We start from the raw sequence: 19,496 nt of genomic DNA, 5'->3' as shown, positions 1-19,496 counted from the left end.
GTGTTCTGGAGTCAGGAAGAGTGAAGGTGAGCAGGGAGCCACAGGACACTGGTGGGCGCTCACGTGCCCCCCACCCTGCTTCCCCCCAGGAGGGGGTGCCCATCTAACCCCACCTTACAGGCGAAGCCCCCTGCAGGTGAGCGCGGGGCCTCAGGTGGGGGAAAGGGACGCCCCCACCAGGTCCCCAGGAAGGTGTCCGAGGCCGGCTCGCTCCTCCCCGGCCGCCGGGCTCAGGGACCGAGAGGGGAGGAGGAGGGAGGCGGGAGGCGGGAGGAGGGAGGGGTGAGTCCCACGCGGAAGTCAGGTAGAGAGCCCGGCGCCTCGCAGCCACACTCGGACCCCGCGCCCCGACCGCCCGCCTGGCCGGCCGGCCCGGGACGCAGGCGCCACCATGCAGGTGGGTCTGGCGCTGCGCGGGGTCTCACCTGCGCCGCCGCCGCGGGGATCCCGGCCACGCCCACCCGGCCTGGGCCGTCCCGCCAGCCTGCCAGCCTCACCTGGGGAGTGCCTGCCGGCTTCCCAGCGGCTGAGGGGCGGCCGACTGAGCCGTGACAGAGGCCAGCGGAGGCCCCAGATAGGGGGGCGCGGGGGGGTGGTGTTGGGGCAGGACACAGGAGGGCAACCTTCCTCCGGGATTCTGGGGACCCCAGGGCCGGGCTCTTAGTGAGATAGGGAAGGCATATCGCGTCTTCGCCATCGTCCCCCCCAACCCCCACCCCCACCCAGGACAAGGACCCCCAGACCTTGCCCTGCAGCTGGTACCTGGGTGGGAGGGGACTGCGGCCTACAAGGTGGGAAGGCCCAGGGGACCAGCTGGGCCCTCTACTCCCTGGGGGTCCTGCTTCAGGTGGAGGAGGGGCCAGCTGGGGGCTGCTGGATTCTGATTCTGAGGGACAGAGCAGGAGGCTGTGGGGGCCCCGGAGGTGGAGAACCTCCTGGGAAGACATCCTTTCTCCCCTCTGCCAGGGAAGGGGGGGCAGTCCGCGCCTGGGCAGCCCCCGGAGGAGACCCATGCTGATGTGGGGAGCAGAACCAGCCTCCCCCTCAGCCTCTCCAGGGCCCTCCCAGCTATGGGCCAAGTGGGGGGCCTCTCGCTCTGCCTCTGCCTCTGCCTCTGCCCAGGGCCTCCTCAGCCCTTCCAGAGCCAGCTCTGGGCCCCGGCTGCTCAGGCTGACCAGATGCCCTGCCAGCCCCCTCCTCCCATGCCAGCCCTGCTGGGGTGGAGGAGGGCCTTGGGGGGTGGGGGTGGGAGTGGGGGGTGGGAGGCAGCACCTGGTTTGGCTGAGGCTAGAGAATCAGCCCTTTGGAAAGGGCAGGTGTGGATGCAGACAGCAGGGAGGACCTGGGTCCAAGCCTGCCCTTCCGGGCTCAGATCCCTCCCCTGGCTCCTCACTGCCCCCAGCTGAAGCCCAAGCTGCATAGCTGCCTGAGCAGCTCCATGGGTCACCCTCCATGGCCCAGCTTCTGCCAAGCTCCAGCCTCACCTTCTGGCAGCTCCCTTCTTGTTCTTTACACTTCTGCAAAGCTGAAGTGCTGAGTACTGAGTCCTTGGGAGTAGCAACTTCCAAGTCCTTGGAGGTGCTGAGTACTGAGTCGCTGGGAGATACTAACTACCAAGTCCTTGGAGGTGTTGACTACTGAGTCCCTGGGAGTGGTAACTACCAAATCTTTGGAGGTGCTGAGTACTGGTACTGAGTACCAAGTCTTTGGAGGTGCTGAGTACTGAGTCTCTGGGACGTGCTGAGGACCAAGTCCCTCACTGTCCCTCAGGGCCTGTCCACACGTTTCCCTCTCCCAGGAATGCTGCACCCACTTTCTCACCTCCTGCTACCTCTTGCCCTACAAGGCCAAGCTCCAGGCTTCCTCCCATGCCAAGTAGGCACCTGCCCCTCCAGGCCCATGTCCACTCACACCACGCACTGCCCGAGCGGGCTGCACGTGGAGCAGGCTGCCTTGTCAGTGAATGTCGGGGAGGGAAGGAGGGATGATGGACACACAAAAGGATGAACTGACAGATGACAGACAGATGGACAGCTGAAGGGTCGGAGGGGCAGATGACCGGCTTCTGAAGCTGAGGAGGCAGAGCCAGGTGGGGTATTTGCTCAGGGAGGGTGGCAACAGGGCGGCTGGGCTGGGCAAGGAGGGTGGGCTTCTCTGTGTTTGTGGACTTTGATGGGGGTGGGCGGGTCCCCTTGCTGGACGACGAAACTGCAGCGTGCCAGGAGGGCTGGAGTGTGACGTGCCGTGCCCCTCGGCAAGGGGGGCCATGGAGGGTGAGGGGAGGCCCATGCGTGTTCCGTGTGCAGCCAAGGTGATCTCACACATGTGCTCCATGTAGCCCGCTGGGCCAGGCCTGGTCAGGAGCTGGGTGGCCGTCACATCTGCACGTCTGTCTCCTCCATCCACCGGTGACCTGGAGGCCGGACTGGGAAGGGACGGGCAGGGGCAGGAGTTCCTGGCTCTGAATATTCATGTCCCCACGGGGAGGGAGGGTCTCACCGGAGCTGTAGCATCTCCAGAAGTTTTCTCATCTGGAGCGGGGGGGTGAGCCCACTGGGACTCTGGCCTCTGTCAGGCCCCAGGTGCCGGCTCACTGGGTGTGTGGCCTGTGGGGGGTGGGGCTGGAAGGGCTGAAGGGAGACGACAAGTGACTCCAGAGCCTGCACCCCCGATCTGTGTGCAGGGACGTGCTGGGGGTCTGCACATGGCAGGGCTGGGACCCCCGAGGTGGAGTGAGCAGAGGCGGCCCTTGCCCCTGCCTGGGGGTCTCACACAGCTTCCTGGAGGTGGGGCCCAATGGACGGAGACACAGGGGTCCCGGACACCTTGCTTCGGGTGCACGGAGCAGTCTGCTTGGCTGGAGGAGCCTCGGGATGGGGCCGTGAGCCCAGAGTGTACGGGAAGCAGATTCTCAGAACCTGGTCTCTGTCCAACTGTGGACCAGGGCCAGTGGGGGGGGGGTGCTCTGACCTGGCTGCTCCTGCGGCTGCTGGCCCATCACCAAGGAGTGACCAGGCAGTGACAAGGGCAGCCCCCAGGTGTGCGTGTAGCTCTGCCCTGCGGGGTCTCTCTGTCCCGTGGTCTGAATCAACGGTGGGGGTCAGTGCCCGGCAGACACCTCCGTGGCATCACTCTCCACTGCTCCAGATCATGCCCCAGCCCCCAGGGGAGGTAGAGTCAGCCTTTTCCAAGAGGCTCCAGGTAACCGTCCCAAACCTGTGTGATGCGCTGTGAATCGGGAGCTGCGCCAGGTCCAGCAGCCTCATTTCCGGGGCCCCTAAGGGCTGGCCTCCCTCCCCGACCTTTGAGGGTCCCTCGCGGACATCCTCTCTTCCTGGGCTCCCTCCTCCTGTCTGGGTCCCAAAGTCCTGCCCAGTCTGGCTTCCCTGAGCTGCCCCTTCCTGTCCCGGGGTCCCCTCTCTCAGCCCTGCTTGTCCTGTGTGGTCTTCAGCCTCCGCCTGCTAATGTAGGGGGGTGTCTCCTTCGGGCCTCTGCCGGAGGAGCTCGGTCCCAGGCACAGGAGAACAAGGAGGGCCCTGCAGGGTCTGGAGTCAGCACTGGGGGTCCTGCCGACACGAGGATCAGTGTCACTCACGAATTCCTCCAGCATGACGCTTACTGAGCCCTACGGTGGGCACGTCACGGAACCGGATGCTGGTGACGTGAATGTCCCCTGTCCCCTCTAGCAAAGACTCACTCTCTTCCCCGAGACAGAGGCCCCAGGCCCGGGACCCCTGCCCCTCCCTGCAAATCTGTCTGTGAACCGCCGGCTTCTCCTCTGGCCTGAGGCGGAGGAGACATTTCAGGTCCGCAGGCCACACCTGAGCACAGGGATCTGTGGGTGTCGGGGAGGGCAGGGGGTGCCCGGGAGGCCCCAAGCCAGGAGAAGGCGGTGCTGTCGGCGAGGGGGACAAGAGGGCCGGGGTAGGTGGAGACCCACGGCTCCAGGAGAGCAGGGCAGAGGGCCAGGGCGAGCCCGCGACCGACGGGGTGAGAATCTCACGGCCCTGGGTGGGAGCCACCCTGTGGGTTTGGGGCACGAGATGGCGTCTACACCGGCCAGTCTCCATGTGACTGCGGCGTCTGATGCCATAGAGCCTGCCGTCCATGGTTGGATTGATGCATTTTTGGCTTCTGTGACTGAGACAGAGGGGACCCAGGCTGTCCCGGAGCGGGCAATTTCTGGTGGGCACGGGGTGGGGGTGGGCGGCTGGAGCAAGGTTGCAGGTTTAGCAAAACAAAGGAAAAAACAGACACCTGGTTAAATTGAGTTCTGCATAAACAATGACATTTTCTTTTAGTAAGTATGCCCCATGCAATAGTTGAGACACACTTACATAAAAGGTGTCTGTTGTTTATCTGAAATTCAAGTGTGACTGGGCAGCCTGCGTTTTCCCGGCAGCCCTCGAGGCAGACTGGCTGGAGCAGTCCAGTGGGGCTTCCTGGAGGAGGCGGGTCTAGGGCTGGGCAGGAATGTGTTTGGCGAAGAGAAGGGGTAGCAGGTGGGAGGATCAGCAGGGGCAGCGGAAAGTACCAGGTGCCAGGAGGAGGGTGATGCCTGGCAGGGGGAGGGGACGACTTTGGACTGGGCTGAGGGCTGGTGAGCAGGGGCGGGGCGGGGCCTCCCTGGGGCCAAGGGGGGCAGTGGGCTGGCAGGACCCCAGGGCCAGTGGGGGCCACGGAGGGGTGGGCGGCGCCCAAACCTGCCAGTTAGTCTAGGTGTGGTGGGGTGCTCCAACAGACACAGCCCCAGAGTGACCCCCACACCCTGGGGCTGGGGTCCCCTGGGACGCTGCAGGGTCCCTATCCCTCTGGGGTCCCTGGGGGTCCCAGGGAGCTGCCAGCTGGGATACTGCTGGGGTCCCTTTCATGGGCACACACAGCGTGCTCCACGCTGCGCTGGGCCCACAGGACACCCTGCGCATGGCGTGAAGCCCCTTGGGGCAGACACCGTCACTGCCCGAGGCTGGAAGATGTGGTGATCTGGCCGGAGGGCATGCGGCGTTGGCATCCCCAGGCTCTCTGCTCCGAAGCCAGGGTCCTCCCCTTGCACCTCGGCCCGGGGTGCCCCCGCGTGACCTGCTCTGACCGTCTGCCCTTGTCCCCACCTCCTGCATGCCTCACCCCGACGCCACGCAGCTCCCCCAGCGAGGGGCCCTGTCACTTGTCCCGGCCTCAGAGCCTGCTGTCCATTTGCTCACTGAGAGGGAGCGAGGCCCGAGCCCATGCCCCCGCCGACACCGACCCCACCCCCCCGCTCCCCGCCTGCCAGTGCGCTTTTAGCAGAGCTGTAAGAATTCCGGAAGAGCTATAGAGATGTACGGGGCCCCTTCGCCCTCAGTCCTGCTTCCCCCGACGTCAGCGCCCCACCGCCTGGGGCACCCAGCGCAGCCCCCCTGACCATCTTTTCCACGTGTGCCCTTTCCTGTGCCAGGTCCCTGCAGGATCCCACGTGGCACGGATGGTCACGTCTTGGCCCTCCCGTGTGTGACGGTCCCCATGTCCCTCCTTGTCCTTGGCTATCTGACTCTCGAGTCTGCTCGCGCTCTGGAGAAGGCCCCCCAGGTCTCCTCATGCTGGGACAGGACGAGAGCTTCAGGGACCTCACACTGTGACCTCACACTCTGTCAGGGGGTCCCCACAACCCGAGGACATCACCGTGACTTGACCTTCCTCAGCGGGGCCGAGGGGCACCTGCCGGGTTCTCCTCCATAAAGTGACTCCTCCCTTCCGCACCCATCAGTCACTAAGTCCAGCCCATGCTCCACAAGGAGAGTAAAGCTCCGCCTCCCGGACGGAGGAGGAAGGGAATGTGATGCTCCTGATGCTGCCATGGTAAACAGATATGCAGGGAGAGGCTCAGAGGCCGTGCACACATTCTCTTCCTCCTTCAGGTTCTGCCCACTGACCTCCTGTCCATCTGTCCATCTGTCCATCCCGGGCGTGCCTGAGCAGTTACTCCTGTGGGCTTCCCATCGGACTTACCATTACCAAACTCAGCACCGTGTCATTGGTCCCGGTGTCCCGCCCACCGCCTGCTCGTTCGCCTGTTGTGTGATCTTCCACCCTGTGGGACGGCACAGTGTCTCGTCCGTTCACCCGCTGACGGGAATCTGGGTTCTCTCCACAGTTTTGATGTGAAATATGCTGCTGTGAGCTCTGTCTGTGTCTCCAGTGGTGGCCGGGCCGGGCCACAGGGTCTGGGATGTTCAATTTTGTTTCCCAAATTCATGTACCAACGTGTGCACTGCAGCCACACACAGGAATTCTCTTGACTTTGCCGCTGCCGGACCCAAAAATGTCTGTGACCGGGGCGTAGAAGGTGGCGCCTCCCGGTCACCTGACCTGTGTTTTCCTGATGGGGCACCTTCCGAGTGCCCCTCTTCTGTGAGATCCGTTTGCATCACTCCGTCCCGTCCTGTCTCGGGCATGTCCTGTCTCGGGCATTTCAGGAGCTCTTTGTGTAGACTCCCAAACACACCTCCGCTGCTCGTTTGTGTCGCAGCCCCCATGCCCCCCACCCACCTGGAACCACCGCCTGGTCACGTGTTTGCCTGCCTCCCAGCTTTATGTTCTCACCCCTGGACCTGGAGCACCTGGCCCGGGAGGCGGTAGCACCGAGCCTGTCTTCTGTCTGACTCCACCCCAGGGTGAAGAGAGCCTCCAGATCCCGGGGGGGACTGAAGGGGACAGCTTCCCGCTGATGGAGATCAACGCTTGTGAGGTGAGTCTCGATCGGACCTCTCCGGAGGGGTTCCACCCCCCGCCGCCTTTCGCCCAGCCCACCCTGTGCCCGGCCCCACACCTCCTTCCTCCAGACCGAGACCTCTGAGCAGTGGGATTTTGTCCTTGTGGCTGAGCTTCGCACCCAGAGAAACCCCAGGCAGGTCCACCGGCAGCAGCAGTTCCTGGAGGAGCTCAGGGGAAAGGGCTTCCATTACAAGGTGGGCCGGCTGGGGGCCAGGGCCGTGCGGGGTCCCGGGGTCTGGTGGGTCCCGGGGGGCGTGGTCTGGAGAGGTGGCCGGCAGCCTTGTGCCTGAAGTGGAGGGGACAAGCCCGTGGCCGTGGATGAGGGGGAAGGCTCCGAGGTGGAGCAAAGGGTCCCATGCGCACCCTGCCCCCAGGTGTTGGAGGACAAGGAGAAGATGTTCTTCGGGATCCGAGCCGACAGCAGGCTCTTCAACCTGTACCGCACGCTCCTCCTGGAGCCCAAGGGTCCTGCCCCCAGCGTGGAGCCGGCTGGGCTGGCCCCCATCCCAGCCACCACCAGGTGAGAGGCTGGCCCAGAGCCAGGGCCAGAGGAGCCTGCCACCCACGTGCCTGGTCCAGGCGGTGAGGCTCCCCAGGATGGTCTCTGGGCGGAGGCCCCAAGGGACAGTTTTCGTGTCTGTGACAAGGGGTGAAGGCCTTCTCACCTCTTGGGATTCTGAAGGTTACATGTGACTGTGTCCCCGGGACACAGAGTGTAAACCAGACTTAAAAGGTGGGCAACCTTTGGAGAGGCTGATAGGACCCCAGATGCGGGGCCGCATCTCTCCTCTCCAGACCGAATGCCCCTCCCTGGACTTCTGTCCTCAATTTCCGGGCACCCACGACTCCTCTCTCTCCAAGCATCTACTTCTCCTCTCGACCCTCCAGCCCTCCAAGCTGGTCCACCGCCCTCCCCTCTCCCTTCTCCATCACCGGCCTGGCCCAGCCCAGCCCAGGCCCCTCCAGCTCAGCTGGGGCCTGGTCGGTGGAGACTGGCCTGGAATTTGGATACAAGGCAACAGAGGGGTCTCCTGTGAACACAGGACAACTGGCTGGTCTCAGGGGTGGATGAGGAGGGGCACCTTGATGGGGCCTGGGAGGAGCAGGCTGTGGGGAGCGCCCTGGGACACCCGAGAACAGTGTCTCACAGGAGGTTGTTCCAGAGGAGCGTGGCTCTGTAGTAGGTGCCTGCTGTGCCACTTCCTGGCTGTGTGACCTTGGGCAAGTTACTCAGCCTCTCTGAGCCTCTCTCTCCCCATAGGCAACATGGCTCCCAGGGCTATAAAGGAGATTTGTGCACATAAAGGTGTAGGGTGTGCCCTGGACATGTAGGGGTCCAGGTGGGAGGTGTGATTGGAGGTGGGGGTCTGGGAGGAAACGGTGCAGGGCTGAGTGTCGGGGTCCTGAGAGGAGAGGCTCTGCCCCTGAGAGGGCCTCACCCTGGAGCCACGGAGCAGCTGGACCCTGGGAGGATTTCAGGAGGTGGGGGGTGTGCTCCCAGGTGAGTCCTGGATTCTGGGCTCTGGTCAGGTGGTCAGGGCAGGGGGGCTGGGGGCTCCGCCGGGACGGAGAGGGGCCTGGACCAGGCCAGACAGAGGGGGGATTCACCGAGGTCATGCGGGGCCATCCTGAACCAGCTCTTGTATTCCAGAATCCGAATTGTCAACTTCATCCTGAAGAGCAAAATGGCAGCTAGCGGTAAGGATGGGATGGGCAGGCAGCCTGTGCAGCCGCCACCAGGAGGGGCGCTGTCCTGGGGAGAACAGGGTGGGGTCCTCCCCTGCCCTCACTCCCCTCTGACCCGAGACTCCCTGTGACCCCTAGACACCTTTGAGGAGTTGGTGAAGGATGGGGTCTTTGAGACCAGGTTTCCCCTGCACACGGTGAGGGCTGAGCTGGCTGGGAGAGGGCCTGAGGGCAGGACCCGGGGGCAGGGAGCTCTCACTGTCTGCCACCTGTGCCCAGAGGGAGGAGGACCTGAAGAAGAAATGGGCCCAGTGGAGAAACATGTTCCACAAGCAGCCAATTGATGATATCAGGTAAAACTGCCCCAAACAAGTCACCTGTGCACCCACGGACACACCTGTATACCCACAGACACACCTGTGCACCCAAGACACACCTATGTACCCACAGACACATCTGTACACCCATAGACATACCTATGCCCCCACAGACACACCTGTATACCCACAGACACACATGTACCCCCCATGGACACACCTGTGCCCCCACAGACACACCTGTATACCCATGGACACACCTGTGCCCCCACAGACACATCTGTGCCCCCACGGACACACTGGTACCTCCCACAGACACACCTGTGCACCCAAGACACACCTATGCACCCACAGACACATCTGTACACCCATAGACATACCTGTGCCCCCACAGACACACCTGTATACCCACAGACACACCTGTACCCCCCATGGACACACCTGTGCCCCCACAGACACACCTGTACCCCCCATGGACACAGCTGTGCACCCACAGACACACTGATGCTGTCACTACAACACTCCTTGCCCCTACATGCGGCACGCCCCACCCAGGCGCTGGCCCGTGGTAGTCACCCCTGGTGGGTGGCCCTGACGGGGCAGCTGTGGCCGTAGGGACTACTTTGGTGAGAAGGTGGCCCTGTACTTCGCCTGGCTCGGCTGGTACACCTACATGCTGGTGCCCGCCGCAGTGGTGGGCCTCCTTGTCTTCCTGAGCGGCTTCTCCCAGTTAGACACCAGCCAGATCAGGTGAGGGGGCTGGGCTGGGGGCCGGGAGGGGTCCTAGGGCCAGAGATGGGGTGCAGCAGGGTCTGGGGCCTGGGGCGGGGGCAGGAGGGCCCTGTGTCAGGGAAGAGCCAGCACCAGTCCTCCCCTGCACCCCCAGCAAGGAGATCTGTGAGGCCCACGACATCTTCATGTGCCCTCGGGGCGACCACGGCCGCAGATACCACCAGCTCTCGGACACCTGCGCCTTTGCCAAGGTTTGCCACCCCTGGGGTCCACTCCAGACCCAGCTCGCCCTGCAGGTGGGGCCCAGCCTGTCCTCCCAGAGATGGGGAAGCCGAGGTGGGGTCCCTGCAGAGCAGGGCTCACCCTTCCCCCTGGGGGGACGACAGGTCGGGGGAGGAGGCCCCGGCCCCATGCATGCACCTCCCTTCCCAGCTCACCCACTTCTTCGACAACGACAGAACTGTGCTGTTTGCCATCTTCATGGCTCTGTGGGGTGAGTCACCTCGGCACCTCGGGGAGCCAGCCTGAGCTCCAGGGCCACTCCTGTCCCCAGCCCCGTGGGCCGCCACCCCAGACCCCTCCAGGGACTCCCTGTGACGCCTCTCCTTGCTCCCGCTGCAGCCACGGTGTTCCTGGAGCTCTGGAAGCGGTACCGAGCCCGCGTGGTCCTGCACTGGGACCTGTATGGCTGGGACGAGGACGAGGTGAGGCAGGGCAGGCGGTCCAGGGCTGTGTGTGGCCGCACAGCTGGGTCTGCCATGTCTGAGGCGTGTGTCCCGTGTTGGAGGCGTGTGTCCCCTGTCTGAGGCATGTGTCCCGTGCCCTCTGCAGGAGGAAATGGCGCTCGAGCTGATCAACTGCCCCGACTACCAACTCCGGCCATACCAGCACTCCTACCTGCGGAGCACGGTCATCCTTGTCCTGTCTCTGCTTATGGTACCCCTGGGGAGCCCAAGCTGGGGCTGGACCCGGGCTGGGGGATGGCCCTCTCGAGGCCCCAGCGTCCCGGCTGCCCTCTCGCAGATCTGCTTCATGATTGGAATGGCCCACGTCCTGGTGGTCTACCGCGTGCTGGCTGCTGCCCTCTTCAGCAACTTGCCCTTCCTGGGGGAGCAGGTGACCACAGCCGTGGTGGTGACTGGGGCCCTGGTGCACTACCTGACCATCCTCATCATGACCAAGGTGGGGGCAGGGGCGGGTGCGGCGGAGGTTGGGGGGCTCTGCCGAGGCCGAGGTGAGCCTTCCGGTCCCCTCTCCCGCAGGTCAACAAGCGTGTGGCCCTGAAGCTTTGTGACTTTGGTGAGACGGGGGCCCAGCCCCTCTCTGGCTTCTGGGGGAGCCACAGGAAGTGGGTGGGAGGATTTGGGGCTGGGGGTCCCGGAGCCCAGGGAGGGCCCTTCCCACTGTCTCTACTGCTGCTCCCGAGAGAGGTCAGGGCTCGCACCTGGGAGACAGGTGAGGGGTGCAGGGGTCCCTGAGTCGTCAGGAGAGGGCCTGGCCGGGCAGGGGGCTGCCGTGGGGGTGAGGGGCAGGCGAGGGACAGCCCCACCTCTCGTTCCAGAGCAGCCCCGGACCTTCTGGGAGCGAGAGAGGAAGTTCACGGTCAAGTTCTTCACCCTGCAGTTCTTCGTCCACTTCTCCTCCCTCATCTACATCGCCTTCATCCTGGGCAGGTGGGCCCCCCCCAGTTGACTCCTCCCCAAAGATGGAAGTACCTGCTCCTTCCAATTTTTAAAATAATTCCTGCTCAGAACAAGTGGGGACCCAGCATGGAAGCCCCCGTCCCCAGAGGTGTCCCTGTGGCTGGTCGGTGGGTCTGCCCGGCTTTGCTACACATTTAAGTCACACACACCCCACTGACACAAATGGTTCTGTCCCATAAGTAACTCTATCTGCTTTCTACGCTGGAAACATACCTGGGCATCTGCCGCATCACGTGGATGGCAAGCGCTCCTTCCTGGGATGGGCCGGGATTACTGACCACGTCAGTGGGTGGACATCTGGGTGATTTCCAGTTTCGGGCTTTGTCCATAGAGCTGCAGTGAGTCTCCCACATAACACACACACACTCCCCCCACCTTCCTAATTAGCGACATGAACCCTTTGGGTCCAGTCAGTATACTTTTTCACCTTTTCTGAAAATAATTGCTGCATTTCTTCCGTGTTTGCTTAAATTTTGTAAGGTACATACACATTGCCGATTAATCCCAGACTCTGCCAGAACTTAAAAAAACCCCAGCTCCTCCTGGTATGTCCAGAGACATGGGGGTCCCTCACCTTCCCTGTCCTTGGAGACGGCCGCCTCGGGCCGTGCTTGGCCCTTGATCCTGGGAAGCCCCTCACTGTAGGAGCCGGGTTTTCCGGAGACAGGGGGATGGAGAGTCCGATGTCGTAGTTTCCCCTTCACTGAGGGCTGGACGAGCGCTTGCCAGAGACAGAATTCCCAGAGGGACAGCATTTTCCTTACTTCAGAAGGGTTTTCGTCTCCGGCTTGCAGTGTGCATTCTGCAGGCCCAGCTCTGCACACCCCGTCCCGCCCCGTCTTCTGAGGTTCTCGGCCCTGTGTCTCCGAGGGTCTTCTGCACACGACACGCTTCAGCAACTCACTCCTCTCTGCTCTGCCTGACCAGCCTTCTCCCTACTGGGTGGTCTCCACCGTCACACAAATATGGGGTCCGTTCCTCCCAAGGAACCCTCCCACCTCATGTCCAGTTCCTGCCTCCCCCTCAATACCGGCTGCCCCCGCCCGCTGCTGGCTCTCCCTCTTCTCCCGACTCTCACCGTCCCTTCGCCCAGGACCTGTTCTGTGACTGAGGCACCATCACAGTCACCACCAGACACAGCAGCGAGGCCGCATGCCTCCACCCGGGCCTCTCCCTGGAGTCCAGACTCAGATCCAGCTGCCTCTGGGCATCCCCACTTGATGTCCCGCGGACGCCCCACCCTCACCGCGTCCACAGCTGGTCCCCAATCCCCCTCTGTACGCGCGGCCCACCTTCCAGACTCCTCTTCCCCTGGTGCCCACCCTGTGTCCCTCCTGCCCGGGACGCACCCGAGGTGGGGTGGGTGCTTGTCCTTCGCTGAGTTCTCAGCACCTGCGGCAGGCCTGGCGTGTGCACTCAAGTGGGGCAAATGAGAAGAAACGACCCGCACTGGCCGGCCCGGAGCCTCGGGTCTTCCCTGGGTTCCGGTTCCGAGGGATCTCCATGCATCTCGGATCTGATGACCTCCTGCTTCGGTTTCCTGCTCCCTCCTCTGGAATTCTTTTTGTTTGGAAATTGGACCTTCTGAATTCACCATCTACTTTTCTTGGCTTTTCTCTCCCAATTTTGTTCCAGCTTCTGTGAGTTTTTCTTAACTGTGTCCCAACCCTCCAGCTAAATGTCCCACTTCTGTGCACATTCTCGGCGCTCCTTCCGATGGCTGCAGGTTCCCCACGGCCTCCTCTTTGTGGACGGCTGTCCTAGTCTGAGGATGGGGCCTCTTTCTCTTTCTTCTACTCTGGCATCACGTCTGTTTCCTCCGATCTTGTGTGCTCTTTCTTCTGTCGGTCTCTGATTTTGACGTCAGAGACTTTCTTAGACGTCCCTGACTCTTGGCCATCTGGCTGCAATCGAGAAAGCCGTGTGCCAGTGGCTTTGCTCTGGGCGACGCGTCTCCCCTCGGACCTCTTGCACTGTCAGTCCTGGAGGGGAATCCCTGGTCTCCTGCCTGGAGGCAGCAGGATGGGTGTCGTGTGCTGGGAGCTCAGCTGGGGCAGGGACAGTGTGGGGTCACAGCACGCACACCCACACGCCTTATGTTCCTCAAGTCTGAGCCGCACAGCAGCCCCATGGGGTGGGGACTCTCTGATCCTCGTTTACCAATGAGATGACCGAGGCCCAGACAGGTTAAGGCACTACCTCAGGGCCACACAGCCAGTAGGCAGTGGAGCAGACAGAAGCCAGAGGGCATGTTTCCAGAGCTCAGGTCATCCGTCCTCAGGTGCGCTGCCTCTGCGGGCGGGGTATTCAGGAAAGGAGGGGAAAGTTGATCCGGTGGCCCATGTTACTCCGGAGGCAAAGGTTCTTTTCTATGTCGGTCGTGAGGTTTGTCACATGTTCTTTTATGGTGTCTGTTTCTCGTGCCATGCTCGAAAACCCCTCTCCCTCCTCAAGAGTGAAAACCTGTTCAGCTGTGATGCCCGTTAGATGTTTATGGTTTTGGCATCTAACCTTCAGATCTCTGATTCATAAGGAACTTGTTCTGCTGCGAGGGGTGGAGGAGGGACCCTGTTGTATTGTTTTCTGAATGACAGCCAGTCGTCCCCAAGCCATAAGCGACTCCTGCGTCACCACCACTATCCTTTGTCATCTACCACATTCATGCTCACTCGTGTCTCTGGTCTTTCTGTGGCCATGGTCCAGTGCCTTCCCGTGTTAACTGTTACTGCGTCGGCTTCACGGTCAGCTGGGGCCTGCATTCACGGCTCTTCCTTTCCACTTTTCCTTAATTATGCTTATTTACACATTTATTATTCTAGGTCAACTTTAGAATCCTTTTGTCAAACTACGTCAAAATTCTGTGGGATTTAGCTTCAGATTGCAGTAAAGTTTTACATTCTTTTAGGGAGAATTGACATGGACACCGTACTAGTTTCCTGTGGCTGCCATAATGAATGACCACAACTCAGTGGCTTTACACAACACACATTTATTACTGTATAGTTCTGGAGGCCAGAAGTCCAAGATGGGCCTCCCTGGGCTGAAATCAAGGTGTTGGCAGGGCTGGTTCCATCCAGAGGCTCCGGGGAGCATCTACTCTCTTGCCTTTTTAGCTTCTGGGGGCACCTGCCTTCCTTGGCTCCTGGTCCCTTCCTCTGTCCTCAGAGCCAGCTGCTCAGGCTGCATCCTTCTCATCCGCCGTCTCTCTGGGTCTCCCTCTTCCCCATTTAAGGATAAACCTGGATGAGCCCGGACAATCTCTCCATTTTAAGGCCAGCTGATTGGCCACCGTGACACCCTCTGCCGTGTAAGATAACATAGTCTCAGACACCAGGAATCAGAAGATGGAAGTCTTCAGGGGCCCGTCATTCCATCTACACCAAAATATAATCTACTCATGCCTTTTTTCATGTTCTTTAGCAGTTTTATAGTTTCCTTCACCTGGGTCCCACTGAGCTCCTGTGAATCTCACTCTAGTTATTTCGTAATTTTTGCTGGTGTCTGTGACAGCTATTCCCTCCTGCCACGATTCCCAGGATTTTCTTGCATCCAGGAAAGCCAGTCAAGCTTGACAGCAATTTTGTATCCACCCTGAGTGCTTAGCCACGATTTATCCACCCAGGCTCTCAGTTGATTTATTTTGTTTTTCCAGGTATAGAATCATATTTCCTAAAATAGTAATTTTTTCCTGTTGCAAATTTATACAATTCCAGCACTGTGTTAAATGACAGTTTCATGACCTGGGGCAGGAGTGCTGCCAGGATTTCACCGCTGACGTGAGCCGGCCTTTGGTTTAACATAGCTTACATTTTTCATCATGTTACGGAAAGCAGGTGATTTAAACACAAAGTAACCCCATGTGCACAGTCTCCGTGGGGAGGAAACTGAGGCCACTCCTGACAGGCCGTGCAGGACGCATGTCTGTGCACGCGTGAGTGTGTGCAGAGTGGGTGTGTCTGGGTGACGGCTGCACCTCCAGCACCACCCTCTTTGGGGCTGGGGTCTTTCCTTCCCCTCTACTGCCCCTCTGTCCTCTGCTCCAGGATCAACGGTCACCCTGGGAAGTCCGTGCGCCTGGCAGGGTTGTGGAAGCTGGAGGAGGTCAGTTTGTCCCAGATGCCTTACAGCCATGTCCCTGAACTACCCTCCCTCCCGGGCCTCCCCCTACATGCCCACCTCCCCATGCCTGACCTCCCACTCCTGACCCTGCAGTGCCTGACCTCCCACCCCTAACCCCACAGTGCCATCTCAGTGGCTGCATGATGGACCTCTTTGTGCAGATGGCCGTCATCATGGGTCTGAAACAGACGCTCAGCAACTGCATGGAGTATCTGTGCCCGTGAGGACCGCCCTTTCCCAGGGGCCCCCCGCCCCCTCCTGCCCCCAGGGGGCACTGAACCCGCAGGGCCCAGGCCTAGAGCCAGCGGTTCTGAGCGCCCCTCAGCCCCAGCGCTGCTCCGTCCTCCACCTGGTTCTCGTCCTCCACCTCCAGGTGGCTGACCCACGAGTGTCGCTCGAGGCAGGGCCACCTGTCCCGGGACCCTGACCTGGAGGCCTGGCAGCGCAACTACCGCCTGAACCAGGTCAACATCTTCAGCCTGTTCGACGAGTTCATGGAGATGAGTACGTGGCGGAGTCGGAGGCACAGGGTCAATGAGGGGGGTGCCTATGGGGAGGGAGGCTGGGGGAGGAGGGGCGGGTACTGAGGGGTTGGGGGAGGAGGGCAGGTACCAGGGGCAGACGGGCTGGGTACCAGGGGGCTGCTGGGTGGAGGGGTGGGTACTGGGGATTTGGGTGGTGGAAGGGCGGGTACTGGCAGGGGCTGTGGGGCAGAGGTGCAGCTACCAGGGGTTTGGGGTGGAGGGGCTGAGTACTGGGGGCTAGTGGGCAGAGGGGCTGGGTACGGGGGTGGGAGGAGGGGAGAGTAAGGGGTGGGGTGGTGGGCAGAGGGGCTTGGGGAGTGGGGTGGTGGGCGGAGGGTGGGTATCGGGGGCTGGTATGTGCCGCGCGGAGGGGTGGGTATGGGGGAGGGCTGGGAGTGGATGGGTGGATACAGGGAGCTGCGGGGCGGAGGGGCGGGTACCGGGCGGGGGCGGGGTGGAGGGTTGGGTACCTCGGGACTGGTGGGTGGAGGGGTGGGGACTGGGGGCTGGGGGGCACATGGTGGGCTAGAGGAACCTGGGAGGCTGCAGGCACTGCGGGGGTGGGGAGCTCAGGTGGCTGGCGCCCCGCGGTCGGGTGATGCCTGCCTGCCTGCCGCCCCCAGTGATCCAGTATGGCTTTACCACCATCTTCGTGGCCGCCTTCCCGCTTGCCCCGCTGCTCGCGCTCTTAAGCAACCTCATGGAGATCCGCCTGGATGCCATCAAGATGGTCCAGCTGCAGCGGCGCCTGGTGCCCCGCAAGGCCAAAGACATCGGTCAGGGCCGGACTGGGGGCGGCGTGGGGCAGGGCGGGGCGGGGCGCTCCAGCCAGTGCTGGGGTGGCAAGGGGCGCTGGGACCACGGCAGCCCCTTGAAATCATCGCTGTAAGTAGCGGTGGCAAGACAAGCCCCTCACCCCACAGACAGCCCCCAGCCCTTTCCTGGGGTCTGCCAGGACAGGGGATGGGCCTGAGGTGGGCTCAGGCCCCAGGACGGTGTGGCTGGCTGCACCTTGCAGGCCCCTCCCTCCTGCACCAGGACCCCTGGGGACCCAGCCCTAACAGCTGGGAGCTGAGGGAGGGAGGGTCCAGCAGCTGGGGGCAGGAACTGAAAGCAGGTGACCTCAGTCACCCAGACCCTAACCAAACCCTCCTGAGGTGGACAGGTGTCAGAGATGAAGAGAGGGGATGGGGTGCTGGACGTGGGCAGGGGAAAGACAAGTGTGAGGGAGGCCCCAGTCTTGGGCCCAGGCTAAGGGGTTCCACCCTGGCATGGGGACCCAGGAGGTGGAGCAGGCATGGGGGCAGCTGAGGGGTTCAGGCAGAAGATGGGGGGGCAGGGAGACCTGAGCCCCTCCCGGTCCATGTCACAGAGAAGGGGGTGCAGGAGAGCGGCGGCCGTGCTCTGTCGGCCTTGGCCCAGGTCTTCCTTCCTCATCAGCGACCTGGCCCCACGGCTGCGATGGGCTGCAGTGGGCAGAGGTGTGACGAGGCCCCCTGACCACCCAGGCTCCCAGCCTTGGGGGATGGACGGGTGGAGGTGGGGTGGGCGGTACCAGCCTCCGGGCTTGAGGAGCCAGACCCCTCACCCGGCTGCTCTGGCCCAGGGACCTGGCTGCAGGTGTTGGAGACCATCGGCGTGCTGGCCGTCATAGCCAACGGGATGGTCATCGCCTTCACGTCCGAGTTCATCCCCCGAGTGGTGTACAAGTACCACTACGGCCCATGCCGAGGGGGGGCCCACCCGCCAGTCGAGTAAGGGGGCGCCGCCACGCAGCCCGGGGAGCCTCAAACTGCCCAGAGACCCCTGGGAAAACCGGACCACCCACAGCCCAGCCCCAGGGGAGCCCAGGGGAAGGGCTCGATGCTGCCAGTACTGCCTGGGGTGGTCCTCCGCACCGGCCTGCAGACCCTTGGCTGGAGCCCAGGAGCAGTGACTGGGACCCCAGTGGGGATTAAGGTCCCAGAACCAGCTGTTTTCTGAGCAGGCACGACCAGAATGGCTCCTCTCCCAGAGTCAGACCCTTCACAGCCTGCTCCAGGCGAGAGGGCAGAGCGGCGTCCTTACTCAGCTGCTCCAGCCCTCAGGGCGTCCTCCACCCGGCAGGGAAGGCAGCTGGTGACGCCCGGAGGTGCTTCAGTCTCCCCCACGGAGGGACACGCAGGAGGGGCTCTGTGCTGTGCCCCACCCTGACGGCCCCACCAGACAGGGAGTAGCTCCAGGAGGCCCCCCAGGAGCCCTCGGGGCCACACCTGCAGCCCACACCCGCTGCTCCTCTCGCCTCCCCAGCTGCCTGACTGGCTACGTCAACCACAGCCTGTCTGTGTTCTACACCAAGGACTTCCAGGACCCCGACGGGATAGAGGGCTCAGAGAACGTGACAGAGTGCAGGTTTGGAACCCCGTCCCCCGTGGGGGCCCTCTGAACTCCTGACCCCTGACCTCAGGTGCTTCCCCACCCCAGGTACCGGGACTATCGCAACGCTCAAGACTACAACTTCTCGGAGCAGTTCTGGGTCCTCCTGGCCATCCGCCTGGCCTTCCTCATTCTCTTCGAGGTGGGCCAGGACTCGGGGAGGGGCGGGGACTGCTCTCTCCAGGCCTCCTCCAGGACGCCCACCCCTGAAACCCCTGCTCAGCCCCCCGCCCCTGCCGCCCCCAGCACGTGGCCTTGTGCATCAAGCTCATTGCTGCCAGGCTGGTGCCTGACGTGCCCCAGTCTGTGAAGAACAAGGTTCTGGAGGAGAAGTACCAGAGGCTGCGGGAGAAGCTGAGGTGCGGCGCCAAGGCAGGAGGGGTGTGCCGGGCGGGCCGGAGCAGGGCCTGGAGGGCATTGGGGGGCTGGGGCGGGGGCGCCCAGTGAGGGGGGCCCTGGCCCTGATCCCCACCAATCCCCTTCCTGCCTCCAGCTCCAGCCCAAAGAGCACGGACGTGTAGGGGACCCAGAGCCAGTCGAGAGGCGCTGGTGCCCTGGGGCCGAGACTCAGAGCCACCACCCATGCCCGCCATGGCTGCGTGTGTGGAGTGGGGGGCTGAAAGAAGGCCTGTGTACATGTGGGCATATAAGTGGGGGTCCCGGGAGGCCCGAGTGCATATGAGTCTGTGTACGTCGGCGGCTCAGGGCAGCTCTGAGCGGCCCCCCGTGTGGTCTGTTCCGTCTGTCCAAGCTCACAGTTGGCACAGCCCTGACTTGAGCCCTGAGTGACCCTGCCCCCATAGAACCGGCACTGGGGTCTTCTCATGTGGTCACAACGCACGAAAACCAGAACACCAGCCCGTTTCCTGACGGAGATCCTGCCCTAGATCCTGCCCCACCCCCATCCTGGCTGGTGGGGGCCCTGACCCCACCTCCCTGGCTCCCCTCAGCCAATAGAACTTTCTACAATAAAATAAAACTCTTTATGTGGATTTTTGGGCATCCAGTGGATTGTGTCTGCCCTCAGAGCTAGGTGGGAAACGGAGGCCCAGATGCGGAAAGGTCCGGAATGCGGTAGCCTCCTGGCCCTCCTCTGGTTTTCCATGGGCTTCCAAGTGAGGGGCACCTTGTTGAAGTCGTACTCTCCCTGCACCTGAGGCTTAAGAGCGGGAGTCAAGGCAGGCTTCCTGGAGGAAGAGGAAGAGCTGGGGAGGAGGGGCAGAACCACAAAAAGTGCCCCTGGGGACAGC

At 62.4% G+C, this 19,496-nt stretch overlaps 1 protein-coding gene across 1 annotated transcript; it reads left to right on the top strand.

The window, feature by feature from the left end:
• Positions 1–340: 340 nt before the first annotated feature.
• Positions 341–19,232, top strand: ANO9 (anoctamin 9). Its single transcript, XM_014795823.2, has 24 exons — positions 341–397; positions 6,650–6,724; positions 6,819–6,944; positions 7,125–7,270; positions 8,402–8,448; positions 8,575–8,633; positions 8,716–8,789; positions 9,369–9,503; positions 9,640–9,736; positions 9,918–9,978; positions 10,107–10,189; positions 10,317–10,421; positions 10,509–10,667; positions 10,748–10,784; positions 11,047–11,158; positions 15,232–15,289; positions 15,430–15,527; positions 15,681–15,811; positions 16,455–16,607; positions 17,438–17,585; positions 18,121–18,222; positions 18,295–18,388; positions 18,493–18,605; positions 18,740–19,232. The coding sequence occupies exons 1-24, from the start codon at positions 392–394 to the stop codon at positions 18,765–18,767; spliced, it is 2,247 nt and encodes a 748-aa protein (XP_014651309.2). The 5' UTR covers positions 341–391; the 3' UTR covers positions 18,768–19,232.
• Positions 19,233–19,496: the final 264 nt, after the last annotated feature.

Source organism: Ceratotherium simum, chromosome 34, assembly GCF_057802395.1.
Source record: "Ceratotherium simum simum isolate JZ-2026a chromosome 34, ASM5780239v1, whole genome shotgun sequence".
Taxonomy (NCBI): Eukaryota; Metazoa; Chordata; class Mammalia; order Perissodactyla; family Rhinocerotidae; genus Ceratotherium; species Ceratotherium simum.
Note: the sequence above shows the minus strand (reverse complement) of the source record. Positions and strands in the feature narration are given on the sequence as shown.

What these genes read in the sequence shown, in the direction of transcription:
- ANO9 (XM_014795823.2), top strand. An exon ending in GAGCAAAATGGCAGCTAGCG is followed by an intron (nt 8,449 to 8,574) that starts GTAAGGATGGGA and finishes TGTGACCCCTAG; the next exon opens with ACACCTTTGAGGAGTTGGTG. An exon ending in GGTTGTGGAAGCTGGAGGAG is followed by an intron (nt 15,290 to 15,429) that starts GTCAGTTTGTCC and finishes CTAACCCCACAG; the next exon opens with TGCCATCTCAGTGGCTGCAT.